The following is a 12,374-nucleotide window of genomic DNA, read 5'->3' on the forward strand; positions in this document are numbered from 1 at the left end:
AAGGAAAACACAATAATCTACAAAATTCAGGTGAAACTTTTAGGAGTTTAATATTTGCTGTTAAAAGGATCAAAATTCACTCTTAGTTTTTTTTAGCCATAGTGTTGTATTTTGGTCCTGTTAATATGTTTAGGTTCATGTATTTTGGAAAACACACCAGGGAGCTTATTTTGTCGTATAGTTTTTTAACATTATTCTTTTCCTACTGGTGTGTGTGGGGGCGGGTTCTACAATTCATTCTCTCACTATCTTTTCTAAGTTTTGCATACTAACTCACACAAATGATCTATTAAAATATCTTTTGAACTTAAATTTCCTTACCTTTTCAATTCAGACATTGGTCTAGAATGTGCTGGTTTTCTTAATGGTTTGGGATATGATGCAACGGTAATGGTACGTTCTGTAGTGCTCAGAGGCTTTGACCAACAAATGGCAGGCCTAGTTGCAGATGAGATGGCTGAGCGTGGCGTGAAATTTTTACATAAGTGTGTACCATTATCTGTGGAGAAGCAGGCCGATAACAGACTTCTGGTGCGTTGGAAAAGTGTTACGGACAGCACAGAAGATCAGGTAAGAAAACATTACTCGCAAAAATATTGTGGATGTAACTGTTGAATTCATCTTGAATGGCTGTACACATGCAACTGAGGCAAGACAAAACGAACTTGCATGTTTGAACGGTGCCCAGTGATGAGTCCCAGACTATTTTCTGTTGGTATTGCTTGCACATGATTATCTTACTGCAACTGTTTTGCCAGCAGGTGGCTGTTGAAATGATTTTCACAGCTGTCTCTGTGCCTCCATATGAGCAAAATGTATGTTATACAAGCTGTTGTCAAATGAAAGCGCTGGCAGGTCGATAGACACACAAACATACACACAAAATTCAAGCTTTCGCAACCCACTGTTGCTTCATCAGAATAGAGGGAAGGAGATGGAAAGATGAAAGGATGTCGGTTTTAAGGGAGAGGGTAAGGAGTCATTCCAATCCCGGGAGCGGAAAGACTTACCTTAGGGGGAGAAAAAGGACAGGTATACTCTCTCTCTCTCTCTCTCTCTCTCTCTCTCTCTCTCTCTCTCTCACACACACACACACACACACACACACACACACACACACACACACACACACACATTTGTAAAGGCAAAGAGTTTGGGCAGAGATGTCAGTAGAGGCGGAAGTACAGAGGCAAAGATATTGTTGAAAAACAGGTAAGGTATGAGCGGCGGCAACTTGACATTAGCGGAGGTTGAGGCCTGGTGGATAATGAGAAGAGAAGATATACCAAAGGGCAAGTTCCCATCTCCAGAGTTCTGACAGGTTGGTGTTAGTGGGAAGTATCCAGATAACCCAGACGGTGTAACACTGTGGTGGTGGTGGTGGTGGTGGGAGGGTGCATGGGACAGGTTTTACACCGAGGGTGGTTACAACTTGTTTTTGAGCCAATAATACCATATGTTATGAGAGAATGGAATATCCATAATGTGCTACTTTCATTGTTTCTGTATTTCTGCTCTTGAGAGAGCACGTAGGGAAAAAATCGATGAACTGAGTCTCTTTGGAACATTTAATATATAGTGAGGCCGATTTATTCTGGAGTTGATTACAATACCTAAAAACTTCGTTGTTTCAATTCGTTCTATTGACTCGGTGCCACAAATTACAATTAACTTGTCTTAAGTTTCAGCAGTTGCAGTGAACTAAATATAGTCGTATTAAAGTTCAGTGAGAGACCATCGGTGCTAAACCATTTCATTAGATCGATAAGAATATTCTTAACAGATCCTAGAAGATCTTCACATGTATGACAATCTGCCGGAATGTTGTCATCTGCAAAAAAAAAAAAAAAAAAAAAAAAAACCATTGTAGCTTTGTACGTTGAGGTAGGTCATTTATAAATATAAGGAACAGTAGAAGACCAAGAATAGATCCTTCGGGCACTCCACATTTGATGGTTCTCCCACATTTAATGGTTCTCCAATTAGATGGACCTCATCAGTACTATCTACTAGTACTACCTGCTTTCTATCTTTGAGGTATGATTCTAACCACTTATTTGCTACACTGCTTATTCCTATTAGGTCTGCTTTCTGTAATAGGACTTGGTGGTTCCCAGTTTCAGAGGCTTTTGACAAGTCACAAAATAATCCTATTGTTACCATTTTGTCATTAGTTAAATCCAGAAATTTATTTGTGAAAGCATAGATTGCTTGACAGACCCTTTCAGACCCCAAACTGAGTTTTCCTGAGATTATTATATTTACGAGGGCTGTCCAGTAAAGAATTTTTGTTTGTTTTACAGCATGCCTTCACTAATCCTCATAATTTTAATGGTCCTTCTCAAAGTAGTCTCCCATGAATGCATTGCACTTGGCCCAGCATTTCTACCAGTTTCCAATTACATGATGGAAACCATTTTTTGAGAGGTCATTCAAAATCACCTCCGCAGCATTCACCACTGCTTCTGATGACTGACAATGCCTCCCATGAAGGTGTTTCTTCATGTTAGAGTGTAGAAAAAGGTCACATGGGGCTAAATCTGGACTATAGGCAGGGTGAGGGATGCACTTCATGTTGCTTTTGCTTGATATTCAGCAACAACCTTGGCAATATGCGACCACGCATTATCATGGTGCAGCATCCAGCCTGCTTCATGGAAATGTGCTCTTTTGCGCCTGAAATTGTCTTGCAATGTTTTCAGGATATCCCTGTAGTCCAGTTACTGTTGTGTGTGTGTGTGCAGGTACAACATACTGATAAACCATTCCATGAGTATCAAAGAATGAGATGGCCATAACTTTCCCAGCAGAAGCAACCACTTTTGCTTTTTTGGGGGCTGGTGATCAAGGAGATTTCCACACTGAGCTTTGCTGTTTGATCTCTGGATCAAACTGATGTAGCAAAGTTTCATCAGCAGTGATTACATTTGAAAGAAACTCTGGATCTTCCTCTAACATCAACGTTAACTGTGTGCAGACCTGCAAACAAATGTCCTTTTGTTCAGGAATCAACCGTCTTGGAACCCACCACATTCAAACAAATGTCATGTAATTTTTCTGTCACTAACGTGTGGGGGAGGGGGGGGGGGGTCTGAAGATAATTCGTCGATCTTCTCCCACAATGATAGCAGCAGTGTTAATGTTTTCTGTCATAAGAGCAGTAACTGGAGACCAACTCCATCTTCTGTTAAAATTGATTGTCTTCCGACTTTAAACATTTTAAACCATCTTTGAGCTGTGCTGTAGTAAAGAACACTCTCCGTAGGCCTCCTGTAACATTGTATAGGCCTCAGCTGAAGATTTGTTGAGACAAAAGCAGAATTTCAAAGGCACATATTGTTCTTCGCATGTTACCTCCGTTGCAGCTGTACTGCATGTCTGACTTTGCCTGCCTCTCACATGCGGGAACTGGGAGTCCCAACAATGAAACTACTACAGCATGTTTGTTGCATATTAAGCTAACAGAATGTCATAAGATTAAATTTTAGCATGAGAAATATAAAAATTATGATCATTCTTTTTTGAACGGCCCTTGTATTTAGATATTGCAAAATTATCGTATACGTAAGCTTTTCCAGAATCTTTGACATAGCAGTTAGAAGGGAAATTGGCCTGTAATTTGTGACTCCAGTTTTGCCACCTTTCTTGTAAGGGGGGGTTTTACAACAGCCTATTAGTCTGTCGGGCACAGTAGCTTGTTTTAAGGATGGATTGAAAATATGGCTAAGTACATCACTAATAGAAGCACAGCTCTGTTTTAGTAAATTAATAGAGATATTATCAACCCCAGTGTAATATGTATTCTTAAGAGAGATGATGCTGTGACGTGAAACATGAATTTAACCTGTACTTGTGGGCATAGTCTTTTGCATATGACTCGGAACTTGCATCAACAGAGCCCTTGCAGCCTATTTGTTCTGAAACTGACAAGAAATGTTTGTTGGAAGTATTGGCTATGCTTTAAGGATTGTGTACTAAATTTCCTTAATGTTGAAATTTGAGTTCTTCAAAAGTTCTTATTGTTTTCCCTGTCTCCTTTCTAACAATATTCCAGATAGTCTTCATTTTGTTATGAGAATTATCAATTTCTTGCTCATAATATAATGCTTTTGATCTTTGTATTATATTCTTTAGTATCTTACATTACATTTTATAATGGCCAGTTTTCGTTGTTGTCCTTTTCTTCATTGTTACACATGATTATTTAATTCCCTTTGTTGTTCAGAGTTTGTTTTGCTATGTAAGAGTATTGCTTCTAACAAACTTTCCTGAGAATACCTTTTCAAAGATGGCTGAGAACTCGTTTATCAGTATATTAAATGTAGTGTTAACCTCATCCACCGTGTATACTGGGCTCCAGTCCATATGTTGCAGTTTGTGTTTAAAGACTTCCGGTGCATGACTAGTCATTGACCTAATAGATTTCCAGATGAGGACTAATTTTTTGAGAGGTGTATTGTCATGCAGAGTGAAGAATTGTCCATCATGGTCACACAGTCCATTCAATGTGTGGTGACAGTGAAGCTTTGGTACCTACTTAAACCTATAAATATATTTATTGTCTATCAAAATCTGATTTTCAGGTGTGAACCTAATTGGGAAAGTCAACTGCTGGAATAAGAGTATATGAATTCATCAGATGTTGGAGCTCTACTTTGTTGTTGAAAAGTCTACATTAAAATCCCCCATAATGATAATTTCATTACTCTTAGAAAAATAGCAGATAACAATAATTCTATTTGAATCAAAAAGACTCTAAGGTTAGTTCCAGGTACCCTGCAGATTTCCACCACTGTTACTGGGGAGCTGTCAACTGTAACTTCTTATGCTTCAAATACTTCTAAACAATATCTCCTTACATCTGTAGATCTAAATATGACATTATTTTTAGCAAAAACAGCTACACCACCTCTTTCTTTTTTGCCCTAAAGTTGTAGCTTGCAATGTCGTAGTTAGAATCTAAATGTAATAAGTTAATGCAATTTGTGATATGATGAGCTGTAAAGCGTAACATTTGAGCGTTGTTTAGACAATTTATGTCATTTATATTAACTGATAGCTGATTTTTCTTTGCTACTAAGTCCCCTAATGTTTTTATGAAAGATACACTTGTGTGTAGATGTTGCACTTATGTTGGGTGGTGGTGTTAAAAATTCTTTCAGACAAGATGGGTGCACTACTTTCCATCAGCTTGCTGTTCCTTGTGCAGTCTGCTTGGCAATTGTATTCACTTTTGTTGCTGCTGACTGCTGATACTTCTTTCAACTTCAGCTTTCGTTTTGTCATTGGCAAAACTGTCTGTATGAATTCTGGTGGTGTCCACTTTACATCTTGAGGTTGTTGCTCTTCCATTTGTAGAAACTACAAAATTTCTGGGGCTCATGCTCGATGGGAAACTTTCTTAGTCCTCCCATGTCTTACCTGGCAGTCCGCTGTGCACGGTCCGTCAGTGTCGTACGTGTCCTAATAGGTGCTTACTGTGGTGCAGATCGAACCACCCTCCTCCATTTATACCGGTCCCTTGTCTGTTCGAAACTAGACTATGGATGCTTTGTTTATGCGTATGCACATCCGTCCTCCTTACACAGTCTCAATGCTATCCGCCATTGTGACATCCATTTGGCAGCTGGTGCCTTTTACTCTAGCCCGGTTGTTAGTCTGCATGCAGAAGCTGCTGGACTACTGCTGTTCTACCGAGATGACTTTCTCGTCAGCAGCTATGCATGCAGTTTGTCTGCAATTCATGGCCACCCATCTTATGCCTCCTCCTTCGATGACTTCTTTGATTGCCAGTATGGGGCGCATCCCTCTTCTCTATTACCTGCTGGAGTTCGCTTTCAGTCCTTGCTCCAGCAGCTTAACTTCATGCTACCTGCCACTCTGCCAGTGGGTGTGAATCCTTCACCACCTTGGCTTTATGCAGTGGCTCGTGTTCACCTTGGCCGTCATTTGCTTACTAAGGACACTACTACAGCCTCATTGTATCTCCTTCAGTTTCATGACCTTCACATGGGACTTTGCGATTATACATTCATGTACACTGATGGCTCTCGGACTGACAGTGATGTCAGGCACACCTTTGTCAATGCTGCCAATGTTTTTCGGTATCGGCTTCTGGCACACTGTTCAGTATTTACAGCCGAGTGTTTCACCCTTTATCAGGCCACAGAGTACATCCGACAACATGGGCTTTTCAACTGTGTCATCTGCTTAGACTCTCTCAGAACCATTCAAAATCTCTTTTCGCTGAACACCTCGCATCCCTTAATGCAATGGGTCCAGGAAACTGTCACTTCCTCACGCTTGATGGAGCCACTGTGATGTGTATGTGGGTTCCTAATCATGTCGGTCTGACAGGAAACAAGGCTGCTGATGCTGCTGCCAAGGCTGCAGTCCTAGTTCCTCAGCCCACTTGTTCTTACATTCCATCTGATCATCCCTGTGTAGCCGTCTGCGAGGAGGTGGTGTCACTTTGGCATCGTCACTGGTTCTCCCTTCATGGAAATAAGATCCAGATTATTAAGCTTCTTCCAGTGGCTTGGATGACGTTCTCTTGGCCCTCCCCCAGCAAAAAGGTCATTTTAACTAGGTTACATATGAGGTCATTTTAACTAGGTTACATATGAGGTCATTTTAACTAGGTTACATATGAGGTCATTTTAACTAGGTTACATATGAGGTCATTTTAACTAGGTTACATATTGGGCACTGCATTTTTGGCCATCGCCATTTGTTTAGTGGCACTCGCCCACCACTTTGTGCTCATTGCCCAGCTTTTAACTATCCATCATTTCCTGATGTAATGCCCATTTTTTAATCATTTTAAGTTTCCGCTTGTTTGCCCTGAGAGTTATCGGCTGTTTTAGTGAATGACACAAGGGCTGTTGACTGTGTTTTACTTTTTATCCATTGTAACAATATAGCGAAGGCCATGTAATTTTTAGTTCTGGACCTCCATTCCTCTGTGGCATATTTTATAGATCTTTCTCTGCATCACTGTTTTTAGCTGTCTTCTCTTCCTTCAATTGGGGTTGACATGTAGTCATTTCTAACTCCTCTCTTTGTCTTCATATTTCACAGTTTTGACATGGGCGCATATTGTTTTTTCGCCCTAAAACCAAAGAAACAAACTAACTCTATCACAGGACGACCAGTCTACAATCTTGTTAGATATTTCTGCAAAAAAAGAACTGACACTTCCTCAGAGGAACACCAAACCCATCTGGTGTTGTGAGGGTCATAATCGAACTCCCTGATGTACCAGGATTAACTTCTTTGCACATATCAAAATAAGAAAAAAGCCAGCAATACACAACACAAAGCATTTGGAAACCAGGTTCTCAGACCAGACCTCTACTGGTATTTGACACAACCACAATTCAAATCATCCGCCACTTAAAACAGCCACATTAAAGTTTCAGCATTATATCAACCTTTGAACTTTTAGATAGCTGCCAAATTTAAGCATTTTTTTAATTAATTAATTAATTTATTTTTTAAGACACCATATGCTAATGTTCCATTTATACGGTGTGAATACTACTTTGCGCTTTTTATTTTACAAATTTGTTTTTACACACACCGTCTTTCCAAATTGGAATTCACCAAATTATTTGCTAGACCAGTAGCCAAAAACTGGTTACATATTTGATATTTATATGCAGAAAATAAGGCAGTTTGTAAAAATTTCTGATAAAGTATTCATCTGGATAGAGTTCACCCAGCACCAAAATTTATTTTATAATTTTACATTTTCGTGTCTTGAGGCAAAATTTGCATCATGTTCTTGTTTATCACAAAAGTGAATTTTTCAGGTCACTACTTATGATGTTACATCAGTAGTTGTATGTTCTTGCTTCCAAAGCCACAGGGCATAGAACTGTAGTGGGGAAAGCTTAGTACATTAATTGACTGGTACTGATCTGACCACTTGATTTATGTCTTTAAAAGTTGGAATACTGCATTGTTCACCATGTCACCACTTGTGGCAACTGCATGGAATACCTGTAGGGAATGTCTGAAACATGTGTAATAAATCATCTTGGGCTTCCAGCTGTGTTAAGCAGTTAGAAATCGAAAGTACAAAAATTTTTTGTTGACATGGTAATGCACCCTCCCCCCTCTTTTAGTTGCCTGTGTAATCAGTAATCACTCAGTGAACCATGGTATACTTCTGAAAGTGGTAACAGCTATTTAGAAGCACACACAAGCAAATGACTTCTAACTATAGAGTCATACGTCCTTCCAGTAGTTTCAAAAGTAGTTGAAGGTAGTAGGTTATAACAGGTTACTGAATTGCTTTTCAGAATATCTCTTAACACAGCTCAGCTTACCTTTTTGTGAATGCTTTCCTACACAGAAAGCAATAAATGATTTCACAAACTCTTCTTTTGATAGAAAGCTACAAGAAAATTTACCATGTTGGCATTTTCTATGACCTTGCCAAAGAGTTCAGTTGTGTACCTCATAAAATTCTAAAAGGGATAATAAAATGTTATTTTGTTTATAGCATTCCCCTTCCATGGCTGAAGTTACACCCTAACAACAAAAACTAGAGGTTTTAGTTGAATCAACTGTGGGTTCTTGGTGAAACATTGTAAATTAACTAAACAAACCCTGTTTTTGGCCTTTTTCAATATATTATTACTGTTATTGCACAACTGAGGTCTCGGACTATAAGCCCATTTTCAAGTACATTACTGATTCCCAAAGATGATGATGCGCAGATAAACATAACAAGGCAAAGATAATCATCTCAGCTTCTTAAGGTATTGATCCATAGCTTATAGTCTGATTTAAAGCAGTTGTCACTTGACGTTTGCGCTAAGAAGTTGCGGCATTGTCACGTCCAGCACTCGCTGGAGGCAGCCGCCTGAGCGCATCGCTACCCCCAGCGATAGAAAATCGTTTTAAAGCCTGTATCTTCTACAAAAAGTAAGTAAAAAATTTCAAACCCACATATGATGTATATCTCTGCAATGTCTCGCAATCTGTCAAATATCTATTCTTAATTTTAATGAGGACAAGAGTTACATTAATTTGTTTGAAACCATTTAAATTCTCGATTTCGCAAACAGCTTCTAACTTATCACGTCATTATTGAAAAACTATTGGTGTCACAGCAAAATATTTTTTTTCCATTCATTAACAAAATAATGCACTCAGCAAAGAATCCTTAAAAGTTTTCATAGTGCATCACGTTTCTTGTATATAAATTTCTGAAAACAGCATTTTTAAGCAATCCTATCAGTAGTGAACTCGAAACAAGTACAACGTTTAAAATCTCTATCTCCTATAAATATTATGTAAATATTTTGAAATTTACGTACAGTATCGGTCTCAGTGGTATCTATAAGCAAGTCAAATATCTTTTCTTAATTTTAATTGTGGCCGTTGTTACATTAACTATTAAAGTGTGAGAAATTTTCGCGCCCGGAAAAGTTTGCTTCTTTAGATTGCAAATCTTGAAAACTATTACACACATTGAATAACATCTTGGTGTATGTACAAAATGAAATAGAATTAAAATTCAGTCTAACTTACTGTAAGGAGATGACGAGAGCTGGTCAAACAGTATTTCTTAGTCTCACAACAAGAATCTAAATCTACAGTCATACTCCGCAAGCCACCCAACGGTGTGTGGTGGAGGACACTTTACGTGCCACTGTCATTACCTCCCTTTTCTGTTCGTCACGTATGGTTTGCGGGAAGAACAACTGTCTGAAAGCCTCCGTGCGCGCTCAAATCTCTCTAATTTTACATTCGTGATCTCCACGGGAGGTATAAGTAAGGGGAAGCAGTATATTCGATACCTCATCCAGAAATGCACCCTCTCAAAACCTGGCGAGCAAGCTACACCGCGATGCAGAGCGCCTCTCTTGCAGAGTCTGCCACTTGAGTTTGCTAAACATCTCCGTAACGCTATCACGGTTACCAAATAACCCTGTGACGAAACGCGCCGATCATCTTTGGATCTTCTCTACCTCCTCCGTCAACCCGATTTGGTACGGATCCCACACTGATGAGCAATACTCAAGTATAGGTCGAACGAGTGTTTTGTAAGCCACCTCCTTTGTTGATAGACTACATTTTCTAAGGACTCTCCCGATGAATCTCAACCTGGTACCCGCCTTACCAACAATTAATTTTATATGATCATTCCATTTCAAATCGTTCCGCATGCATACTCCCACATATTTAACAGAAGTAACTGCTACCAGTGTTTGTTCCGCTATCATATAATCATGCAATAAAGGATCCTTCTTTCTATGTATTCGCAGTACATTACATTTGTCTATGTTAAAGGTCAGTTGCCACTCCATGCACCAAGTGCCTATGCGCTGCAGATCTTCCTGAATTTCGCTACAATTTTCTAATGCAGCAACTTCTCTGTATACTACAGCATCATCCGCAAAAAGCCACATGGAACTTCCGACACTATCTACTAGGTCATATATAGAATTAATCGAAATAAATTCACAAACACACTATTTAATGGCAGTAAGTACACTACACACTAATCAGACAATGTGAAAACACTGCTTAATTCAGAGTCAGAGTCAGTGGAACTATCAGTCTCCCTGCTCGTATTGACAGATATAATCAAGTATTCGACACTTTGTTGTAAGATACCTTCATTGTTCCATGCGTCCTGTATCACTCCTTTCACGTGATGTACTACCTTCTGCCAGTCTTCCGATGTCAAAATTTCAACTGCCTCTTTCAAAAGGCGTTCCACTTCGGTTAATGTAAATTTCTTATTTTCTGCAGCAATATGCCGCTTAACCTGAGCCCAAATCAGCTCTATGGCATTGAAATGGCAATGGTAAGGAGGCAATCTGAGCACTTTATGCCCATATTTTTTTTGCTACTTCATCCACAAGTAAATCGGGTTCTTTGGCTTGTGTTGCGATAAAAGTTCTAATAATTCTGCCCTTGTAAAATTACTGTCGTACTGCACCTTATGTTTCTGTAACCAGCTAATAATGTCGTTTTTCCTCGTTGCTTTGTGGGTGCTTTGTCTTGTATTACTGAATGATAAGGAGCGTTATCCATAACAATGACAGAGTTTTTTTGTGAAGTTCTGGAGCACACAGTCTTCAAACCATTTCACAAAAGTATTACGGTTCATCTCTTTGTGGTAGTTGGAGGTCTTACTTGAACTGAATAGCAGCAGACAATTTGGAATGAAACCTTTTGAATTTCCGGCATGTACTACAATTATCCTTTTTCCTCTGCCAATCGGAGCTGCCATACTTCCGCTGATGGTACCGTCTGTCCAGCCTTTTTTAAACTGTGTCCTGCATTCATCAACATTTCATCAAGCCAAACGATATCAAAATTTGTCCACACTAATTCTGTAAGAAAGCGGCATCGCCAGGCTGCAATATCTTGGCGTTCCATTAGTAACTTTCTGCTAGAGATGGATTTATAGCGGAATCCTAACATTTTCGCGACTTGTAACAAATACGATTTACTACCCTGAAACAGGTCAGCCGCTGTGGGGGTAGCATGTAGGTTTTTGAGTGTTGGATACTCCTTCCTCGAATAAAATGCATATATTTGACAACGAATGCCATATTCCTGAAAAGAGTCAAGTTTTGTGACCCTCTTCTCCAGTCGCCTCTTTTTCCCAGGTGTCTCCAATTTAGATGAGTCACTTGAGCCTTCTTTCGTGAATTTCTCCTTGCAGATTCTTATTACTGATCGTTCGCTAACTTGCAGAGCAGATGCAGTTCGCTCCACCACCTTATCCAAAGGAATGAGAGGCCCTCCTGCATCCCTCTCTCTCTCAAAATACTCCCTTAAGGAACACACGTATTCACGCGCCTGACTGCATATAACGACGCCATGCCCACCACTTTTTTTAGGTTTCCAAGGAGTGTGCAGCCTCCGCCTCCCTCTCTTGCGACTGCTTTCATCAGACATCGTAAACATGCGAAGCTACAAGTCACTCAAATCTCTCACCCGCACGTCTGCAACGGCTCGCTGAGGACTAGCTGGCACAATGCCTCGGTCAGCTCAGCAGAGTGAAGTGGCAACACAGTGGCAGCCGGTGCTGTCGGCTGCCATTGGTTTATTGGTGATGGGAGCCCTGCAGCACATTGCCTGTCAAGTGACAACTACTTTAAATTAGACTATAATGACAATTACATCAATGGCCATTTTTTAACAAATTGCATACATTATTACACATTCAGCAATTACACTACAATGGCCAGACTAAAGTTATGCATCAGCCAAGAACTTTTTAATTATGATGGATTGGGGCCCAAAGTTTTGCTTCTACCCTGGGGTTGTGATCTCATCTAAAAGAGGTGCATAATTGAACTGGTTAAAAAATAGAGGGTCACATAAGCAAAATTGTATCATTG

General features: G+C 39.7%; 1 protein-coding gene across 4 annotated transcripts in view; it reads left to right on the forward strand.

Moving 5' to 3' along the window:
• The window catches only part of LOC126271953 (thioredoxin reductase 1, mitochondrial), a 53,854-nt gene that overhangs the window by 15,635 nt on the left and 25,845 nt on the right, over positions 1 to 12,374 (forward strand). For all 4 annotated transcript variants that reach the window (XM_049974418.1, XM_049974388.1, XM_049974408.1 and 1 more), the window contains one exon: positions 335 to 570. In XM_049974418.1, the coding sequence (XP_049830375.1) occupies positions 335 to 570 (236 nt within the window). The remainder of the gene's footprint in view (positions 1 to 334; positions 571 to 12,374) is intronic.

This window comes from Schistocerca gregaria, chromosome 1 (assembly GCF_023897955.1).
Source record: "Schistocerca gregaria isolate iqSchGreg1 chromosome 1, iqSchGreg1.2, whole genome shotgun sequence".
Classification (NCBI taxonomy): Eukaryota; Metazoa; Arthropoda; class Insecta; order Orthoptera; family Acrididae; genus Schistocerca; species Schistocerca gregaria.